The sequence below is a fragment of the Bombyx mandarina genome, chromosome 19 (genome assembly GCF_030267445.1).
Source record: "Bombyx mandarina strain Sakado chromosome 19, ASM3026744v2".
NCBI classification, from domain to species: domain Eukaryota; kingdom Metazoa; phylum Arthropoda; class Insecta; order Lepidoptera; family Bombycidae; genus Bombyx; species Bombyx mandarina.
In genome coordinates this window covers 11316051-11339674 of record NC_143225.1, presented here as the reverse complement: position 1 = coordinate 11339674, position 23624 = coordinate 11316051, and the positions used below count along the sequence as shown (strand labels likewise).

Here is a 23624-nt window from a genome sequence, read left to right as displayed (position 1 = left end):
CGACAAACTCCTTGCCGAGTTCGACGAGTATGGCTACCGGGGTTCCTAAGCCGGCTCCTAGTGTTAGAGTTGAAGGCGTCTAATGCAAGGGTTATTGGATCTGATGGATCCGTAAGGACGTGCTTAATTGTACTTTACTTTGGCCACTGCCATTATTTTCGCACTTGCATTATTAAGAACTGACATTAATAGACTTCGCCGAGAAAATTCTCCAATCGGATCGTACGTCTTATTTATTTATGTCTCCCGATTCCCCTGTCTATACTTACACATCTTGTGATATTTTTATCTAATGTCTACAAGTATGTCCAGTGTAGTTTAAATTTTCTTATTGAAATCCCTGACCGTGGATTCGTAAAGAAAAATATATTCGAATTCATTGTATTTGAGGAGAGCGTAACAAGAAAAATATTTTTTAATAAATTAACATATGTGCATACGAAATGAAAATGCTCTATTGTTTGAGAAAATGTTAAAACTTGAAACGCGTAATGCTTGTGTTCCTACTTAAGCGAATGTAAAACATTTTACGAACTATGTTACATAACAGACCGACTGATGTAATTTACATATGTTTTTATTTATTATTTCCTGGTGGAACCGACTCTTACGACGCTCCCTCATCTATGAAGTGCGCTCTGCCTTATTACTGGTATTCGGGCGTATTATGAGTCCGCACGGATACAATACAATTGAGACTTTCGACCTCAAATTGGAGTAGTCATACGTCATAGTGGAATCCTTATTTTAAAACCGCAATGAAATGCGAAGCTGTGTTGTATTTTAGCTTGTGTTCCATTGCGTCGTCAAAAAAATAGAAGTTTTCACGTGAGCAACTACCAATATTACTCCTATCAATTATTATTTTCAAGACCGCTTCCAATACTTTGTATATAATACTCTTTTTTGTTTAACGACATTCAAGTCGTGTTGACCATGAGCTCCAATAACCACTGCCACCAGTGGGTCGCGATTCCGATCCGGTAGTAGATTCATTTGTGAAGCAACTGCTCTTGAGTTGTTGGGTCTCCTTCGGAGGCGCTCGGGCAGCTGTTAGCAAATCCGCCCCTCCTGGCTGAGCCTGTGCTCGTCCACCTGTCCTGGTGAAACTGGAATGGCCTCAGGGCCACCAGTAATCCTTCAATCATAAAAAAAAAGAATTTTATACATTTAAAAATATATAAACATAGAGATTAAACACCTAGACAAAGAGCAAACTAATTTGTTCATCACATGAACGTTTGCCCTATGCGGGAATCTAACCCACCCATCCTCGGCCCAACAGTTAGAGGCGCTAACTATGGGATCAGCGTGGCAGTAAAAGTATACAAAGTAAGATTAAGCTCGTAGCAGAGATGGATGATAAAACATAGTATTCGTTTAGCGATCGAAATTCGACCGTAATCACTGACGCCTCAAGATTTAAATTTCTTTATGGATTCCTTTTTTATTTTGACTTTAAAAAAAATTATAATATTGTTACGCGCTGGGGTTCGGGATAAATAAAAATTCTATCGAAGTACAAATTAAAACTGTATTAACACTTAACGAACACTTTAAAATTCTCAATTCACTTCTTCCGCTTCGCTTCAGGTGATCCGTTCGCTGCTTCGCTTCGTATAGTTACGATTACTTACTGCCTTCGTGTCATCTCTGCAACGCTTTTATAGTCAATACGACATCCCTAGAACTATCGAGAACATTCCTGAAAAGTCGAGTAGTTTTGAAATGTGTTTCCGCTATTTGACAATATATGGCTTTGTACTTCTCGAGCGTTCTCGATTTTACTAGTTCTTTTGATATTCGTTTCTGCTATTCGACGATCGATGGCGTTGCTCTTACCGTCGTAACAATATTTCCATTATTTTATTTATAGCTAAAGTTACAACAAATGATAATCCGGTTGACCAACAGAGAAGATAGTGGTAGTTAACTGCTTTGTTTTATTGAAAAACATACGTGAGTTTTGCTAGAAAAATAGTAATACATTTTTTTTTTTTGATTGAAGGATTACTGGTGGCCCGGAGGCCTTTCCAGTTTCACCAGGACAGGTGGGCGAGCAAAGGCTCAGCCAGGAGGGGTGGGATTTGCTAACAGCTACCCGAGCGCCTCCGAAGGAGACCTAACAGCTTAAGAGCAGCTGCTTCGCGAATGAATCTACTACCGGATCGGAATCGCGACCCGCTGAGAAGATCCGGCGAGAAACTCAGCGAGCTGATTCATGGGTTAGGTTGCACGGCGAACTCTTTGTCGAGTTCGACGAGTACGGTTGTGTAGTAATACTACACAGTTCCTTGATAAATAAACAACAAAAAAAACGTTCACACAAACGAAAGTAAATGCTACTGAACTGTATTGTCTTTATAATTAGGTAGGGTGCATTTGGATGTTTTAGCGACAAAAGGAAGTTTTCCACTGAGCGGGTGATATTTCTAGGTAGACCGACAGAGACAGTCCGAATGTTGTTGTTCGGAACTTGTGCGTACGTATCACAGATCAAACACACTATGATCTGAAGTATGATCATCAGTTTCTATGATCTGTGGTACGTATACATATATGCAAGCTTACGTGCTTACGTCGTTTACAACATTCAGGTATCTGTTAATTATCTTTTGTTGTATGATAGCTACCGGTACTGTCCATTTATAATACAATAAAATTTGTTGCCATATTATGCGTATACAATATTGTGTATACACATAAATGTCCTTTATGATTCATTCTTTACACATCTTTAGAACATTGCTTAATTGATTTGACAAAAAAAAACCGCTACTGTTAGAACAAAATGCTATGTTTTTTTTAAATATAAAATGAAGCCTTGGAAAGAACTCTGTTGATATCGTTTCGCAAAATGTCATAATTTATTTTTATTTGTCCAGTATTTTCCGATAAACAGCTCAAGGAACAGGAGCCCCGCTGGGAGCTTTAATTAGAAACAAACTATTATATTGAATACTTGTAACCGGTTCCTTAATGTAACAAATGCACATGCAAGCCTCTGTTATAATTCTTAACTTCAATTGGGCAATGAATCCCTTGACTTCATCTTTTATTAATTTCGGAGACATTACAACTTCCGATTCAACTGAAGGTAAGTGGTTACCGTCGCTAATTAATCAAACATCTACCTGCCGTTAAAGATTCTCTTAAATTTCCTTTTTGAAGTGAAACTTCTTTAGAATCGTTGTGATTTCAAACTCGATGAAACGAAATGAAACGAAAAAATAAGTGTGCCGCGATTGGCTTGCCGAAGCGGCTCCGAGCGGCGCCGACAAATCACGAAGCGCTCCACACGGTCTCGCGTCCCCGACTAGTTCAGTGTGTTTTTGACGTCCGTGCACGCTGTCGTGGCTCTCGGAGCGCCCTGAGATACTTTTATTTCTATTTAGTTTGTCACCAACAGACGTGGCTGCACGTAAATTCAACAATACCTGAATCGCGGTGACGAGATGTTACACAGTTGATAGACGTTCTCTTATTTTGGTGTAGGGATACCGTGACAGGCGGTTCCCCCAGGGTGAGGCTGCTCCATTACACTCCGGAGTGGTTGACCCTTGCGGATTATTCTTATTTTTTATAAGTTTCACTTCTACCGTGTGTGACTTGCACACACACATATTTGTTTTTTCAAAATATTTCATATTGCTTTGGAGGTACCGATTAAGTGAGTTAATTCCAGAGCTGGACGGTACGTTGCTAAATCATGCCTAAAACATTCCTAATTTAAGCAACGCTTCAATGTGGTTTCTGCTCTGGTGGCAAATAGGTGATAACAAAGATATGTAGATCTCAAATAAAAGCTTATCGGAGATTTAAGACACAACGGCTGTTCCAACCTTCAAATTATTGCAGTGTGTCTTACAATGTCCTCTACCACCAGTAATTAATAGATTAGATAATAAATTAGGGAAGATGTTAGGAAGATAATCTATCTTATAGACATAGACATAGATAAAACACTGCTATGATAACAGTAGCAGAAACAATAGAGCAGCCCGGAGTCGCAAACCCGTGTCTTCTGTTTAACAGACAAATAATTAAGATCCATTTAATACTAGCAAATATTAATTCGGGGAAATCCTCCCTAAAATGTACGTAGTTTTACAACGTAAATGTCGTTGACCTTCATTTACTAAGAGAACTTTTTTTTTTTTCAGATAATCATTTCAAACCAATCAAATTTTACAACCCGATAACGTAATGATAAGCGATTTTAATTCTAAACTACTTCGACTCATGGCATGTTTTTAAATGCAGCTATTATTTCTAATGCCCTCGTAAAGTCGTTGCTCCTTTGACACAGTTTACCTGCATGTGTTGCTACTAAAAGATAGTGTATTAGGTCGAACATGAAACATAGGCATATTCGCCTTAGAAATAAACTTAAAATAGCCCTTTTGTACGTTTACGATCATAGTTTCAAAGCTTCGTTTATTTTAAGTGCCGTAAAACAAGTACATACTGCATCTTTAGATTAGAATACGCTATGCGTGATTGCATTTCGTGGAACTTTATAACTTATTATTAACTTTACGAACTTTCAAAAGGTTTTGATGGTAATTTAACTTAACTAAAGGTCCCGCAGTAATCGAAATTCGACTATAATTAATTGGAATTGTAAGTTTGTACGCTATTATGATTGTATTTTATACTTCTATAATCACAAATTTCGACAAGACTATATATAAAAAATATTAACAAAGACAAACAATATTTAATCTATTCTCAATTTGACCACAGACGTCAAGAACAAAGTTTGACAATAAATAGTATGCATGCGTGTGTGCGTCAGATACGTGGTATGTATTGTGTGTAATGTTTTCTTTATTGATTTAAGGTTTTTTTTTTTTTTTTTTCGTAGAACGGGATACAAAGTTTTTGCTTCACGTATTAATATATAGATGATGTTTCAGTTTTAATCACTGTATTAGATCCGAATACGTTTAAGGCAATTTGGTAAATAAATAAAAAATAGTTACAGTTAAGTTAGAAATCGATCAATTGGTATAGTGGAATAACGATTAAACTGATTACTGGCAAACGCACTCGTGTGGGATCCTCGCGAAGCAGTTCAAAAGCTATTGCTGGAAAAACTACATAAAAAATTTTGCAGGTTCCTATTCAAGAAAATGTATGGATACTATCCGTTCTTGTATCCATCACTTTATGTGACTGGTATGGTCGGATTAGATACTCTTGAGCTCAGACGGAAGATGACTCTTATGGTGCATTATTATCAGCTATTGCATAACAAAATTGATAACTCCACTGCACTGGAATCAGTGTCGTTATATGTGCCTGATGGCTACATGCGCGGATGTATGTGTGGAGGGGCGCGTCGCCAGCGGCAGCTTCTTAGTACTACGCACGCGCGTACGCAGCACACCGCTAACTCCCCGACGCATCGTGCTGTCTCGCTACTCAATGGCTTGCTAGCCTATGCTTCGGAAATGGATATATTCCATGATGGTTTGCAGCGATTTATTGTTGTTGTCAGGAATTACTTAAGCTAATTATTAATACCTTACAAATGTTTTGGTTTATACTGTTAATTTGTAAGTAGACTAATTAAATAAATAAATAAGGGGCGCTGATTCGATTCTAGATCAGAGCCAAGTTCTGATCTTTGTAAACATATTTAGGACGAAAGACCAAGATTCACTTGCGTTATATATGAGAGGCTATTTGATTTAAGCGACATCTAGGATGATATTGAGTTATATAGGTACACTAGCGACCCGCCCTCGCTTCGCTTCGGAAACATAAATTTTATTATTAATAGCCGAGTCCCGCGATGTCACCCGCGATTATTGTCGTATCGCGGGTGACACCGCGGGGCGAAGCACATTAGAAACCTCAAAAATAATAGTATTTCTCCACTATTTAATGGATGTTACTATACATATAAACCTTCCTCTTCAATCACTCTATCTATTAAAAAAAACCGCATCAAAATCCGTTGCGTAGTTTTAAAGATTTAAGCATACATAGGGGCAGACAGATGTAGGGACAGAGAAAGCGACTTTGCTTTATACTATGTAGTGATACATATTCGGAAACAGCGAACTTTTCACCGACGAATATTGCCGGATTCGATGTTTTTAATTGAACTTCAATTAAGTTACCTCATTCAAATAGTTGAATAACTTATTTGTTATGTTATTTATTCCAAAATTTTAAACTCTTAAATGGCTTTCCTGTAAAGTTGCAAAACATTGCTTAAACTACATAGCTTTTGACATCTCGATATGTTTCCGGCACCCGTAACACAGGAGAAAACGCAGGAGTGGTTTTACATAGCTGGCGACTGAAATTGTACGCATAAGTTACGCAACTAAAAGTGATGTCACGAATTTTCATTCTAAAGACGAACCATTGAAAACCGAATCTCGAAAATCATTCATAAATAAATTTACTCACGAATTCATACATACATACGCATTTGGTTCAGTTATGCTCATTGAATCGCAAAATATTGATTTTAAGCGGTACCTAAAAGAGTTACGGTGCAGAATGGGACCGGTGCAATGAACTCTGTGAGGTTTTTCATGTATTTATGACGTTAATTATAGATATAGATAAAAAAAAGAGATATAATTGTTTTGTTGTTGTTTTTTTTTAATAGTAGTAATGCAAATGTAATTTTAGGTAATTTTGTCGTATGTCTAATGGAGTATTTATCACAACTCTTGCAACGTCAACTGGGAACCGTTCAGCCCGGCAAAATTAAGTCGGAGATTCAAATGGATGACGGCAGTTATATTGTTGATGTCTATGAGCTCCGGTGAATACTTAACAGCAGATGGGCCGTGAGCTCGTAAACAAGTCTTAGCGATAAATAAAAATGAAACTGTTGAGCTATTTTTTCTAAAGATCAACGTATACATAATTACTTAAATATCAGCAAAAAATTGCAATTCCGAATTTTTGTTTTGGTTATTTCGAAACCTGTTTGCGAAATATTGTGATGTCATCTTCTATTTTTTATACGTCGTTAAGCATTTTTGGTTTTGTTTTGGTTACATTTACGTTATTCGATATGGTTTTGAAAAAAAAAACAAATTGTTTTGCGATCGTTGCGTTTTTGAATTGGATTTTATTGAGGTCACAGTTTCAAGGGAATTATTAATTTTACGTAAACAAATCAAAACATGTACCTAGCGTATTTGCGATTTTTTTGTCACGTCCGCCGCTAATTATAATTTCATGGTTTTATTTAAACTAGAGGTCCCGCAGTAGTCGAAATTCGACTATAATTAATTGGAATTGTAGGTTTGTACACTATTATGATTGTATTTCATACTTCTATAATCACAAATTTCGTCAAGGCTACACTATAAAAAAATATTAATACAGACAAACAATATTTTATCTATTCTCAATTTGACCACAGACGTCAAGAACAAAAGTTAGACAATAAATAGTAGGCATGCGTGTGTGCGTCAAATACATGGTATGTAGTGTGTGTAATGTTTTCTTTATTGATTTAATGTATCTATAATGCATTATTTAAAAAAAAAATTGCATTGTGCACTTCTTCTCTATATTCTCTATAAGTGTAGAAAATTTCATACTCTTCCGTCCGCGCAATTTTCGTAAAAAGGGATACAAAGTTTTTGCTTCACGTATTAATATATAGATTTGTTATTTAGTTTGACAAGCTATTTTCGCTTGACTGTAGGTACCTACACGACTTTCTTATTCTCTTCTTATTAACGTTGATGTCGGCAGATTCTTCTTCTTGTTCTTCACCTTATCCAACTAGGTGGGGTCGTCACAGCTACTTTTTCTCTTCCATTCTCTTCTATCAGCCGTCAACTCAACACTCACTCCTCTGTCTCTCATATCGTCATTCACACTTTCCATCCATGTCTTCTTCGGTCGACCTCTACCTTGCACTACCATTTCCATACATCTCCTAGTCACATGCATCTCGTCTCTACGCATCACATGTTCATACCACGCTAACCGTCTGCTCTTTAATTTGTTAATTACCGGGGCTACTTTCACACTTCCTCTGATATACTCATTCCTTATCTTATCCGTTCTTGTCACTCCACACATCCATTGATGTTGGTAGATAAATTTGTAAAATATTTTCAGATTCTTTTCTGTTTCGTTTGGAATAAATTATTGTTTACTTAAATATCCGCCAAAACTTTACCGGTGGTGTGCGTTTTTTTTTTTTTTTCTACCTTAGCTGGTAGCCTGGAGCGGCTATTCCAGCGTAACCGTAACTAGTAGGTGAGCTCACGGGGCTCAAACCTGACGACGATGCTAACACGAACCCTAGCAAGAGTCGTGCTTCGCAGAATCTACCACCGGATCGGAATCGCGACCCACTGAGAAGATCCGGCGAGAAACTCAGTGGGCTGTGTCTGAGAGTTAATTTACTCGTCGAGCCCTTCGTCGCAAGCGACGGGTTCGACGAGAACGGTGACCGATGCTTGAAATACCTAGAAGCACCGTTAGTAAATCGGGAGGATCCGAGATGAGAGCTAGGTGTGCGTATTGCTCAGTACTACAACCCAGCGATTTTCTACCGCAAAACGGTTTTGCTTTCCATTGATACTTCGATCTCACCTCTCGAGATGGTTGGGGTCATTCACATCGTAATGTCTATAGTCCCCGGGAACCACTGAATAAAACATGGGACCACAAACTTATTCGCACGTTTAGCGCATTAAAAACATGGGGTTGAAAATTATTGGAAATATCCTTAAGACTTATTTTTATTTTATTTATTTATTTATTAGGCACACAATACATATTAAAAGCTAAAAAAAAAGATACACATTAAAGAACAACAATTAAAAAATCTGGCTTGAAACATAAGCCATGTGCGTACGACTAATCAAGATAAATGTACTACGAACACAATGCTCCTTCCTCACAACTCAACTCATAATTTTTTTGCCAGATTTTGTTTATTTTTACTTGTGTTTTTTTATGTATTTTTTTAGCTTGTGATGTGTATTGTGTGCCTAATAAAATAATAATAATAATAATAATGTTATGACAGTAATAAACACTAAACAATTACACTACTTAATGTACTATTAACATGGCGGATGCCCTTGAACATTTTTATAAAAATCACTAACTTACAAGTAAAAGTACCCAATTCAGTTGACGACTTTGCCTGTTCGTTAAAAATGCGAGACATTCAAGTAATTGGAATATAGTATGATATATTGTTTTTATAACTTAATAATGCAAAGATATTGTTTTGGTTGATCCTACCAGCATATTGTTTGCTTAGTATCACTTAAATAATTAAAACTATTACAAAAAGACATGTTTTTGCAGCGCATAATTTTCAAACACCCTGTATCTGATAAACATCAGGACGTGTCGCTGTCTATCCTATAGTAAAATTGTGAGCGTAATTAAGTAATAAATAGAGCCAAGGTGTGGATTACAGTCCACACACTGCCCGTAATCTAAGCCCGCGACTAGACCGCGTTATGCAAGACGGTTCAATGCCCTAATTCGTCTCGACAAAATACTTATAGGGCTGCTCCTGAAATTTGTAGATATTGTCTAAAAAACGACATTACATAATACATATCCGAATTAACGTCTTCTAACAGTAATGCAAATTAATTGATCCCCGCTTTAGTTTTTTGTTTTTTAGATGGGTAGACGAGCTTACAGCCCACTTAGTGTTAAGTGGTCACCGAAGCCCATAGCCATCAACAATGTAAATTCTGCCACTCAATTTGAGATACGAGTTCTAATTCTCAGGTCTATAACACCAAGGCTACCCCACCCTTCAAACCGAAACGCATTACTGCTGTCCGGCAGATATAGACAGGGTGCTGGTACCTACCCGTGCGGGCTCAAAAGATGCCCTTTTACCAATAATTTAGTGATTAACTATCGTGCCACAGAAATTAGGCTCTATTCCCTATCTGAATCAGTATCTTTTAATTTACTACTTAATACTTATGTTTCCGATATTCATAAGTCTGCAATAAAACAAGCCCTTATTTATTTTTATTTTCTTATTAAAGGGTTACCAAAAATAATGATTTAATTAGAATTCTGCTTGAAGACGATCCTGTCAAAATATGTTACCGTCATTTCACAAAATGATTCTTTGGTGAGAGTATTTGGTTGCTGAGTTCTACTTTTGCCTGTATCTTTAACGAATCATTCTGTCAGTTTTGTGGACGGAGCAAAAGGTGGGCCTTAATTCCATTGCAATTAAAAACACGACATTTAGCTTCGAAAATACCAAAGACCAATATACTATTTTTATAAATTACTAGCGACCCGCCCTCGCTTCGCTTCGGAAACATTAAAACACACATGAAACCAAAAAAAAAAAAAATTAAAAAAAGTAGCCTATGTTCATCAGGGACAATGTCGGCTTCTAATGGAAAAAGAATTTTTCAAATCGGTCCAGTAGTTTCGGAGCCTATTCGAAACAAACAAACAAACAAATCTTTCCTCTTTATAATATTATAATATATTATAATATTATTACTAGCGACCCGCCCTCGCTTCGCTTCGGAAACATTAAAACATACATGAAAGCCAAAAAAAAAAAAAAAAAAAAAAAGTAGCCTATGTTCATCAGGGACAATGTCGGCTTCTAATGGAAAAAGATTTTTTCAAATCGGTCCAGTAGTTTCGGAGCCTATTCGAAACAAACAAACAAACAAATCTTTCCTCTTTATAATATTAGTATAGATAGCGACCCGCCCTCGCTTCGCTTCGGAAACATTAAAACACACATGAAACCAAACAAAAAAAATAAAAAAAAATAAAAAAAAAGTAGCCTATGTTCATCAGGGACAATGTTGGCTTCTAATGGAAAAATAATTTTTCAAATCGGTCCAGTAGTTTCGGAGCCTATTCGAAACAAACAAACAAACAAATCTTTCCTCTTTATAATATTAGTATAGATATTATAGTATAGACAGAAAAAATACATTTCCGTCAAATAGATTGCCATTTTTCTTTGGAACTTTCTATATGCTTTAGCATTTTTTTTGTGGATATTGTGTTTTTTTGTTGTCGTTTGAAAAAGCGTATTTTCATCGTTATTTCAGTGACGACAACGTTAAAAACGCCTTAAGTTAAATAAACTTAAATTACGTAGGACATAATATGTGTACATCTTATGACAATACGAAAATGTGATGAGCTATTGACAATGGAGCTAGCTAATTTTTTTTTTATAATTATGATGGTATTTAGTAGATAAATAAATACCGGTTGGTTCCTTGAAGAAACGCTCATTTCTCCTCACCCGGAGGACCAAAAAATGCACAAACTTTGTACTACTAATTAAATACAATTTTAAAGAGTTTTCTGAGAATAGCTTATAGAATAGAAAAGATGAATAATTGAAGGCTTGTGGAGAGTATTAAGCGGTAAGCAGCGGCTTGGCTCTGCCCCTGGCATTGCTGACGTCCATGAGCGACAGTAACCACTCACCATCAGGTGGGCTGCATGCTCGACTGCCTGGTCGGGGGTTAAAAAAAAATTAGGGCTGTTCTGAAATTTCGAATTACAATATCAGAAACTTGTACTAGGAATCAAATGTTTGACGATCAACCGGTCGAGGCTGTATCTGTATTTGATAGCGTTTTTTGGGCCCCAACCCTAACGTTTCACAGTTGACATGACTCACCGTCATATTACAACTTCCAAAATTGTATAATTTGTCATCCTTTGTTTACGTACATGATTTCTTTATTCAAACCGTCGAGAATTACAATTCTTTTACAAATTACAATTAGAACAGAAGAGAATTACAATTACAATATTTTACAAAAGATTCATTAGACTTTATCGATTGGCTATTGTTGCATATTTTATCAACTTGTTTTGACGGTACATAATGAAATGCGAAAATATCTACCTTTTTACTTCCGTTAGGTACTTATTTTTTTACCTACATTTATAGGTTATAAATTAATTACATAAATTACCTATTTATTTTCTTTTTCAACTCAACCCTCTTTGCTATGAAAAAGGATCCATGTATTTATATATTTATTAATGGAGACTTATTTTGAACTATATAAGCTTAAGTTAAGATTATTATAATACTTCACAAGACAATGAAATAAATTGTGGGTGGTCATTACTTTTGGCTAAGGCTGTATGTACGAGACATACGATTTGATTTGGTTGAATTTTCATACAATTTGGTCTAAACAGTCAAATCTCACGAGTGAAACAATGTCGTATTTCAGTTCGGTAAACCCCAAGTCAGCTAGGAGTGGCTCCATAACGGCTGGCACCCATAAAATGTTGTTTGTTATTTTAGTATAGATCAATAACAACGTTGCCGAAGATATAAGGTTCGATACCACTGGAAGCGATCGGCTTAGGATCAGGTTTCTTGTTTTTGTTAACGCGACGTGATTAAATTTGAAAGTGATTTTATATTAGATCAAGTTAGTGTTTTTTAGTGTTGGGCACAATCACGCAGTCCGCAACGCGTTGGCTATTCCAAAAATAAGAAGGATGGATCGTTATATAGGTACGATTGAAATATTTCAGAAATTCTTTTACTACAAAATGTTCTTCTATCATTACGTAACGATTGGTTCCTGCATAATTACGCAGACAAATTGGAACCTGTCCAATTATGTACCACTTACCAGGCGTCTTAACGTTAATAGTTATTATATCATTATAAAATTCTATTAACAATAAAATTCCAAAACATTTTATTTTATCTAAAATCGCGTCAGTTAACTCGCAAAAATGATGAAAAGATTACAGATTATCAGTGACAAAGCCTACGAGTAAACGAGCGTCGTGTACTCTTGTCTTATCCATTCTATCTACATCTATGTACTCCACCCTAACCGCACCCTCAACGTTTTTTGTGCGTGTCTCAATATAGAAAGGAAACAATGTGATGATGATTTTAAAAAACTAAAGTATTTTAGAGACCATAATATAAATGCCGCTACCCACCTTCAGATACTGGCCGGATTTTCTCAGTGGGTCGCGGTTTTCGATCCAGTGGTAGATTCTTCGAAACACACTGCTCTTGCTAGGGCTAGTGTTAGCAAATTCTCTCAGGTTGAGCCCGTGAGCCAACTACACGTTCCCGCGTAGCTGGAATAACTCTTTAAACTAGAAAATACGGAGGCATAATCGAAATCTATACGTTGATTACTGCTTTCCTAAATAAGATGTGCTTCAAACCAAACTCATGATTGCTCCTTATAAGAAAAATCGTAGTTGCCTTTACAAATTTCGAGTATTTGATTAGCAAAATATTTTCATCGCTCAAGGCTCAAGTTCAATGGAGGTTTTACCCATGGATGTACTTGAAATGCATTCATGGTTTGATTCAACGTAAGATCCGCCATACGACGCGGCGACGTGTCCTATTTTGGAACGCCCTGTAGGGCAAATGGAAAGAAGGCCGTTGGGTTTTAAGTCGGGTCAAGTCCACCTCTAAGATCAATTTGTTCACAAAAAACACGGGTGGATATGTTTAAAAAACATACGTTCTGAAATTTTAGTCATGTTTTTTTTGTTGTGCACGCAGTGTGATGTGTTTTTTTTAAATTTTATAGACGGTTGAAGAAGCTGACGTCCTGTCTGGTGTTAGATGATCAACAAAAGCCACACACATAATTACTTAACTTGCTCCATCCACTTTGAAACATAAGGTCTAAACTTGAATTGTGTAGTATAACGACTGCCCCACGCTTCAAACCATTCCCCATTACTTTTTACTGGTGGTAGGACCTCTTGTGAGTCCGCACGGGTAGGTACCACCACTCCGCCTATTTCTGCCGTGAACCTACTTAATGCGTTTCGGTTTGAAGGGTGGGGCAGCCGTTGTAACTATACTGAGACCTTAGAACTTATATCTCAAGGTGTGTGGCGCATTTATGTTGTAGATGTCTATGGGTTCCAGTAAACACTTAACACCAGGTGGGCTGTGAGCTCGTCCACACATCTAAGCAATAAAAAAAAAGCTTCGCGGTGTCAAATGGGCAGGATTGACCAGACCGTTGATTACCCCAAGTGTTAATCGATTTCACTTGGTCTAAAAGTCAGAGGCGCCAAATACGGTCCCACCGAGTCAGTCAGTAATAGAAATCTGCTTCCGAACTCGCATTTCTTTAAAATATTGACATTGTTCATTGATCGATTTCCTCTTACCTGATGATGGTTCAGTATTTTTTTTTCATTTTGACTGCGAACATGGTTGGTTATCAAGGATCAGGAAGTGTCCCCATTGTTTAAATTTGGAACGAATGGTAAGGTTAAAATGGGAGCGTTTTTTTCAACGCCGCTTTTCAAAGCTACATTGTGAAGGCAGCTTTATACAACATTGACCTACAATTTAAATTCCGCCCGAGAAGAGATTGTGGTTAATTTTAATGGTCTTCCTTTCGTATGTTTTCAATGTTACTATGTGTTTGATTGATTGAGTGAATGTGTTTTTAGACGGTGCCTATAATATTTTAATTTTTGTTAGGGATATGAGAGAAGCGTTGTGGATGAGTAATAATTGGATCCGGCCTTTCGGAATGTCTTCATCATAAAAAAAACGACCGTCAATTTTAAGTATATTTAGTAACTTAAAATGGTTTCGTCAATTTTAAGTGGATTAGTAACTTAATTTTTTTTCCCTGAACTAATTAAAAAGGTTAGAATTGTCTTAAATACCGTGGCTTATTTGTACATATATTCAATACGAAGACCATTGTGAGATATCTTGTCTTTCAAATCGAAAAGGTTATAGGGTATTTTATTGCAATAAACGAGCTGACAGTACACCTGATATTACGTGATTATCAGAGCCAATAGAAATCACCTCATGAATGCCGCCACTCACCTTTAGTTAATGGGCATCTCACTGCTTTGCCAAAAACAGCTAGTAGGGTCTTACTGGCTCTTACGGGCTGATCACATCGTACCATCACTTGGTGAAACTAAATCCTACTCGCATTCCACGAGACGTCCACCATCAAGCGTCAACTAGCGGAGATAGTCGAATTACCTCACCGTTTTACAATTGTAACGACAGCTAATGAGAAAATAAAGATGTTACTTAACAGCTGAGTTCGATAGCGGTAATCATCATAAATACAGGCCAAGTGTGTAAATATTTCAACTTCGGTTTTTGTAGCTTCTATTTGATTTTAATAGGAAGCCGTATGTGTACATGTGAAGGTTTTTGCGAGTCGTAAGAGGATTATACACTGAGAGAGAGAGAGAGAGACGAATATTAAAACTATTTTTGCTGTTTAATGTATAGGCACGTGCTATCATTTTTTGGACATACTCCCGGCGAGGAAATGACTCCATAGAGCGCTTTGTCGGTTAAGCGGAAGACACCAGACTGCGTGGAAGGTTGCCCATGCGATGGACCGATCAAGTTAAGTTTTCGCGGTAGGCAGCGGCTTGGCTTAGCGGTAGGTAGCGGCTTGGCTCTGCCCCTGGCATTGCTGAAGTTCATGGGCGACGGTAACCACTCACCACCAGGTGGGCCGTATGCTCGTCTGACTACAAAGGCAATAAAAAAAAGTCGTTAGTTGGCGGTTGTCTGCATGAGTGTACCAGGCTCACCGCAAACCCGGAGAAGTTGTGATTGCTCCGGGGGCGCGCTTTTGTTTTATTTTCAAATAACATGTAATCACGCATTTCAAATGAGACGCTAGTTTTCATTGGAACCCACACAAATTATGAGAAATTGTACAAAAAATAAATAAATAAATGTGAAACATTAAATACAAAAAAGGTACAATTGGCGGTTTTATCGCTAATGGCGATCTCTTCCAGGCATCCATCAGGTGAACAAGAATCATTAAGAAATAGATTACACGCGTATTACCTATACATTGAAATATACATACATGCACATACATACACAAATACACACACTTACCACATACTCGTATTTATATAACCTAACCCAAACATCAGCCCGTTGAGTTTCTCGCCGGATCTTCTCAGCGGATTGCGATTCCGATCCGGTACTAGATTCATTCGTGAAGCAACTACTCTTGACTTGTCAGGTCTCTCTTGAAGGCGCTCGAGTACCTTTAGCAAACTCACCCCTCCTGGCTGAGATCCTGGAAAGGTCTCTGGGCCACCAGTAATCCCTCAATCACAAAAAAACATATACTCGTATATACAAATAAGAAAAATCCAATAATAATTGATTGTAAAGAAATCATGATGTGAGAAACTTCTTTCTTTCACTGGTGGTAAGACCTCTTGTGAGTCCGCGCGGGTGGGTACCACCACCCTGCCTATTTCTGACGTGAAGCAGTGATGCGTTTCGGTTTGAAGCGTGGGGCAGCCGTTGTAACTATACTTTGATCTTAGAACTTATATCTCGAGCTCCATTAACCACTTAACACCAAGTGGGCTGTGAGCTCGTCTACCCATGTAAGCAATAAAAAAAAAAGATTCCGATCCGGTAGTAGATTCATTCGTGAAGCTGCTCCCGTCCCCTGCGGCCTCCTGGCTGAGCCCTTGCTCGCCCACCTGCCCGTGTGGAACTGGAAAAGCTTCCGGGCCACCAGTAATCCCTCAATCACAAAAAAAAACAATATACAATTATGAAAAATGTAATAATAATAATTGATTGTAAAGGAATCATGATGTGAGAAAGAAATGTTCCAACAACAGACAGAGATTAAAAATTACTGTTCTTGTTTCAGTTGGTTTCCTGATCCTGGTGTTCTACTTGTGGGGGAAGCCGTACGAGAGAGGCTTCTTCTGCGACGATGAGTCCTTGAAGCACCCGTACAAAGATTCAACGGTGACCAATTTAATGCTGTACATAATCGGGCTTGGCCTTCCTGTGCTTACGGTGAGTCTGTTATGAACATCAGAGTTATATCAAAACTAAATGTATATGCGAAAGTGCATTTTGGGGTCTCTGTTGCCACTCAGCAACTGACGAATATAACAATACTTATGTTTGTTCAGTACAAGGATGAGGAGGTAATTTTATTCCGTACATGGGTGAACTCAGTTACGGTCCATGTGTTAAGTGCTTGTTGGTGTCCTTTGATATAACTACGTGAATACCGCCGCAAGCCTCGAGACATGCGGTCGCATTCTCTTGTGTACCTTACTATGTTTGTCTCGTTTTTCAAGCCGGAGTGCATAACTGATTTGCGGTGGGAATATCTATGATGGAGAGACTGGCTCCATGATTTTCTTAAAAGTTTGACGTCAGCATTGCCGAAGCCATTCTCTTCATCATTATCATCGCCTTCCATAGTGACAGTAATTAAGACTTACTTTTACAATGAATTTCATTTATTACATTTGAAGAGAGAGCTCCGCTCCGTTCGACTGCTCGGGCCGGAATGTGTTGTGTGCCAAAAGTGACTCGCATTTATAGTAGAACAGTGGGGTAGTTTGTTCATTAATTTTCCTGAATACCATCAAAAACAATTCGTCTTTTCGCATTAAAAGTGTACAATTTCCAAAAATATTCGAAATTGAGTTAATATGCGGAATCATTTGGTATCACCAGTAGGTACTTTTTCTTCTAAATACTGTCAAAAGAGCGTAGTTTAGTATTAGTTTTTTTTTTAGTTTACCTATATTTTGACTACTATTAACAAAATTTATACATAACTTTATCTTACTTTAAAAGACAGATAATGTAACTAGTAAAAAATAAAAAATAAATGTTGCAAAGATGATTAATATTAAAAATATCACAATTGTTAAACCTTTAAAACACTCTCATGTAAAATTTTAAAAGTTTTGAGATTATACAGTTTTAATGCGAGAAGACGAATTGTCGACTTGCGTTGGATTAATAACAGCTATCCAACAATTTTAACATTCAGGAAACAGTTAACTCTAATCATCTTAGTTAACTAAATATCAGGATTGCGCCGATATTTACTATAGTAGTACTTACCGGTCCAATTAAGCAGAACAGTAAAAAGCTGAAACACTTATTAATCCATAACTTGCGGTCTTCTGGGTTATAGACTAATATCTAGTAACAATGTAATTAAAAACACTTTTACCGTATAATTTCGTATTGTTTTATTGTCTTATTAACCGACTTCAAAAAAGGAGGAGGTTCTCAATTCGACTGTATGTTTTTTTTAATGTTTGTTGCCTCATAACTTTTGACTGGGTCAACCGATTTTGATGATTCTTTTTTTATTAGAATGCTGACGCTTCCCGTGTAGCCCCATTTCAATTTATTTCAATTCTGATAATGGTATCCATGAGAAAACCATATAAGTCTTAAATTTGCATTCAGTACGTGCGCGACAAATAGATGAATAACTCAGTATCACGCCAACCGATTTCGATGATTATTGTTTTTAGTGTATATTAATTTGTTTTTTCCTATTTCTATTTCATGTCGGTTTTTGTTAAAGCATGTCTATTTACAATTTATTTTAATTCAGACGTTTCGAATACAGTTTTCGTAGTGACGGACATGCTTAATCAATATTGAACCGTAACTGTAAAAACATTTTTGTCTACAATTCGTGTAAACCGATGAAAATATAGCCCTAATAATTCATAACTAGAGGTCCCGCAGTAGTCGAAATTGGACTATAATTAATTGGATTTGTAAGTTTGTACACTATTATGATTGTATTTTATACTTCTATAATCACAAATTTCGCCAAGACTACACTATAAAAAATATTAACAAAGACAAACAATATTTAATCTATTCTCAATTTGACAACAGACGTCAATAACAAAAGTTTGACAATAAATAGTATGCATGCACATGCATACATGCAATAGTATGTATGCATGTGCGTCAAATACATGGTATGTAGTGTGTGTAATGTTTTCTTTATTGATTTAATGTATCTTTTATGCATTATTTAAAAAAAATATTAGCATTGTGCACTTCTTCTCTATATTCTCTATAAGTGTGAGAAATTTCATACTCCTCCGTCCGCGCAATTTTCGTAAAGAGGGATACAAAGTTTTTGCTTCACGTATTAATATATAGATAATATCCCAATGTCCTAGAAACTCCGCAATTAGCGCTGACATTTGTCGTATTATTCTAACGTGTATGTGTATATCCGAATGCAGTGTCATCGACCCCTTTCTTTTGAAGTCAGGGAAAGAATTCCATAGGACAACTTATATCAATATTTATTTATCGAACACCGAAATGTTGAACTTCCCCGTGACGCTTGGGGGTACTTATCGATTCTCTTTTGATTTTTAATCGATTTTCTGTGTTAAGATAGTGATGGTGTTGCGCGATAGAACTTTTTTTTGTGTGCCTGTTTCGACGTTTCTCAAACTTATTGCCCCCTCGATTTTCTATTTACGTACTTTGAAAGGGAACAATCGGTAAATTCACCTTTTTTGATAATAACACCTACTTCTGAAAGGGTTCGAGAAAACGTGTGTCTACTAATTTAAAATATCTATGTTTGGAATTGACATCTCGGCGGTGAGTCCTGCAGAAATTTTGGGTTGGTAGAAAACGCCGGCTCCCAAATTTCTGTTTGGGACGGAAAGGTTTTTTTTTTCTTTTTTTTTATTGCTTAGATCGGAGGACGAGCTCACGGCCCCCACCTTGTGTTAAGTGGTTACCGGAGCCCATAAACATCTACAATGTAAATGCCGCCACCCACCTTGAGATGTGAGTTCTAAGGTATCAGTATAGTTACAACGGCTGCCTCAGCCTTCGAACCGAAACGCATTACTGCTTCACGGCAGAAATAAGCGGGGCGGTGGTAGCTACCCGTGCGGACTCACAAGAGGTCCTAACACCAGCAATTACGCCGGGTTAGTTTGAGATTGACTCCTCACTATTCCCTCTATCCTCGTCGCTTATCACGCAATCCTCAGATCTCGAGTGGATCGCAGTCTGGCTCCGAGAAATCTCCGTGTTTTCATTAATACATTAACACATTAATACATTAAGATAAAAATTTATTACTGACTGAATTTGCTCATTAAAACGCCTATAATTTTTTTTTATGTTAACTTTATGTTTTTTCTTAATTAGATAAGCCGTATGTTATCAGACCAGATTTTTGGTAGCTGTAGCTCGATTCATGAAATTACGAAAGCTATTTTTTTTTTGCCGTCGGTCACGAGCTCACGTTGATAAAGTCTATGGTGCAATGGTTCCGATGGCAGGTAACCACGCTTTGGGGCACAACAATCAACTGCCTGTTTCATAGGAATTTAATCCTAATAATTTAGTAGGAATGAACTTTAATTCGGTCTAGATATTGAGATTATCTAATCCCTCTCAAACGCCCCATAGAATATGCCCCATAGTACGAATACGCCCCATAGTATATGATACGAAATACATTAAGAGAAACTAAGTGTCTTCGTAAGTCAAGAGGTTCCAGGTTAATCAAGACAGGACATTCGTGACCCAAAACAACTGCGACTTCCACCTAAATGTGAGATTTCGGGATACCTGTGGGTAACCAAATTTTGTCCACCCATTATAATACACAGTAATTAAAAAAATACTCTTATGTTAAAGTAAAAAAAAAACATTTAGATTCTTTATAATTAACATCATATTACATGGTACATACATACATATAAAATAACAATATTATTTTTTTATTCATTGCCCTCGTAGGCAGACGAGCATACGGCCCACCTGATGATGAGTGGTTACCGTCGCCGATGGATTTCAGTAATGCCAGGGGCAGAGCCAAACCGCTGCCTACCGTTAAAAATTGAATTTTTTTAGAAAAATTTGAAAATTTGTATTTGAAATTTGAAATCGTAAACGTTTTGACAGGGATGTAATTGATACAAAAATAAAAGTAAAAACAAAAGAAAATTGTTCGAGTCGTAACCTTTATTTAGCGGTAGGGGGCAGATTGTGTCTGTGACCTTGGAGACTATTCACAATTAAGCGGACCTTTCGTATTTCTACAAAGATAGAAAAAAATACCTTTTCACGATCAAACTTATCTATGACCTCAATCCTTTCTCAACGTCGCAGTCGTCCGTGATTATTCCATTCCGTATCTCTAATTAAATACGACAAAGATTAAAATGTATCGGTCGAGATTTATCTATGACATGCGCACCGGATTCCCGCAGGCGTCCTTATCGAGTCTATATCTACTGATATATATATACATATAAATAGGGAAAGACAAAATAGTTACGTTCCATTTTCTCCTCCAGCTTTTAATAGCTACTGCTATTGACTGAGTGTTATTATCTATATCTATACTTAGTCCGGCCATAAATACTTTTACAATTCAATACAACGTTGAGGCCAGTTATCAATAGAAGCACGCACTTTTTCCATGGGAAAAATTTTCATTGCCAATCGTACGGATTGTTTTAGGGACTCTAAATTATCATGGCGTTTAGAGCAAGCCGTACTCTCTAAAACTGACCATAAATTATAATCTAGCGGATTAAGATCGGGACTAGACGACGGCCAGTCTTCAGCTCTGATGAAGTCCGAAACGTTCGTTTCCAACCAAGACTGCGTAGACCGAGCTTTATGACCTGGTGCCGAGTCTTGCAGGAAGGACCATTCTTGATTATTGAACATGGTGTTGTTAAGAGTCCCAAGAATGGTATCTTGATACACTTATGCCGGTGTTTTGATACCTTTTTCACAAAAGTATGGCTCAGTATCCTTCATAGCTAATACCCCACCCAACCATCACTGAAGTCGGATAGTGCCCACGTTGCACTCTGTTGACTAATTGGGAAGCTTCCTTAGAGTTTTGAGCATAAATACGGTCATTTTGTTTGTTAAAATGTTGCTCTTTTGTGAAAAATTTCTCATCCGTAAACAAAAATTTTCTATGACCTCCCTTTGCGTACCGTTTCAGTAGTTGTTTCGATTTTACCACCCTATTCTCTTTTAAATTATCAGTTAAGAAATGACCAGTACGTCTCTTATAGGCTGCAAGTCCTAAGTCATCTTTTAAAATACGCGACATGGTTCTAGGTGCTATCTTCATCTCCCGAGATAAAATCTTTTGCTTTCGGACAGGATTTCTTCGAATTCTTTCCCTTACTGCTTTGACCACCTTTTTCGTACGAACACTACGTGGACGGCCAGATCTTTTTCTGTCACAAACAGAAGAGGTCTCATTGCACCTATTAATAGCCGGGTACACAAACATTTTACTAATACCAAGCGTATGGAGAGTTTGAAAAATTGCATTTGACTCCATACCTACTTTGTGTAATGCAATCACAGCGATTCGGTTCTCTTTATCACCCCACTCCATTTTAATAAGGCAAAATATTGTACAATGTATTGGCGCCAAAATGAGAAAACTCAATGAGCAATTATATAAAAATGACAGATTCCAAATTCAAATGTAATATTTTGTTTATTTTTAATTATAACAGTATTTATGGCCAGACTAAGTATATGTAAGCTTGAGGGTAGACATTATTTTGTTGAACACCAAGTTAAACGAAGTCACCTTTGATTTCTGATTTAATCAACAATATGTTATCTTAACAATTCACTTTAACACTTGTCCAACTTTAACCAGTACGTACAACAGTCACTGAATCACACAACGTAACAACGATATAGTAAGTGCACCAGGCAAACGCAGTCCAACGAATGTTTTTTCGCAAGGCACGCACCGCCTTTTTATACTAGCCGGCGCAGCTGGCTTATGAGTCACTTCTGTTGCACGAGTGGAACGACACGGCCGGCGCACCCGGCTTGTGTGAGTCACGCCTGTTGCACGTGATGTTTATTAGAAATATTGTTAACGCCGTCACGGCCATACTGACATGCGCTCGTCCTCGTGCGCCTTTTTATGGTTGTTCTGTAGACAATAAGCGTATTCGTTCATCCTGACATTAACGGATGCAACTTAAAACGTGGTCTATGATATTAACAATCTAATACGGTTTGGTTCGCATAATTCTTCAGAAAATCCTATACTGGCTATAAATACTGACTGCTTACATACCTGGGCTAGTTCATTTAAATCTCTTCAGGTATGTAAGTATGTCCCTTTTAACTTAAATCGGAATTGTTATCCCTTCAGTTTTTCGAACTGGACCGGATAATGCTAGACCGGATCGCAATCCCTGTAGCTAATTGTTGTGGCTAGTCCGGATGAAAATCCCTATAGCCAAGCCATTGGACCGGACAGACCCTTCAATGACTTCACACTTTTTTTTTTCTTTTTTTTTTTTTTTCTCTTTTTTTTTTTTTTTATTCTTTGCTAGTCCGGATCAACATCCCTTTAGCCAAGTCGTTGGACCGGATACACCCTTCAACGACCTACATTTTTTTTTTCTTTTTTTTTTTTTTTTGCTAGTCCGGATTAACATCCCTTTAGCCAAGTCATTGGACCGGATACACCCTTCAATGACTTACAATTTCTTTTTTTTTTTTTTTTCTTTTTTTTTTTTTTTTGCTAGTCCGGATTAACATCTCTCTAGCCACATACAATTCTCTTTTTTTTTTTTTTTAATCTGCGTGTACGGTAGCGTTTGTTAAAACATCTCTTAAACCAGAACATTTATACGGAATTTCTTCAGAAATAGTGCGAGCCCGACCATCGTTTTCTACATTTCCAACACCTGCACCTGAGGTGCCTGAGCTTACAGACATTGTATCACTACCCGCAGACTATGTTTGCTGTATCGCTATTTGCGGACAAAAATGTCGCTTC

General features: G+C 37.2%; 1 protein-coding gene across 1 annotated transcript in view; it reads left to right on the top strand.

The window, feature by feature from the left end:
* The window catches only part of LOC114239557 (putative phosphatidate phosphatase), a 157546-nt gene that overhangs the window by 45240 nt on the left and 88682 nt on the right, over window positions 1-23624 (top strand). Inside the window, exon 2 of the mRNA XM_028169844.2 lies at window positions 16671-16822. Coding sequence (XP_028025645.2) covers window positions 16671-16822 — 152 coding nt within the window. The remainder of the gene's footprint in view (window positions 1-16670; window positions 16823-23624) is intronic.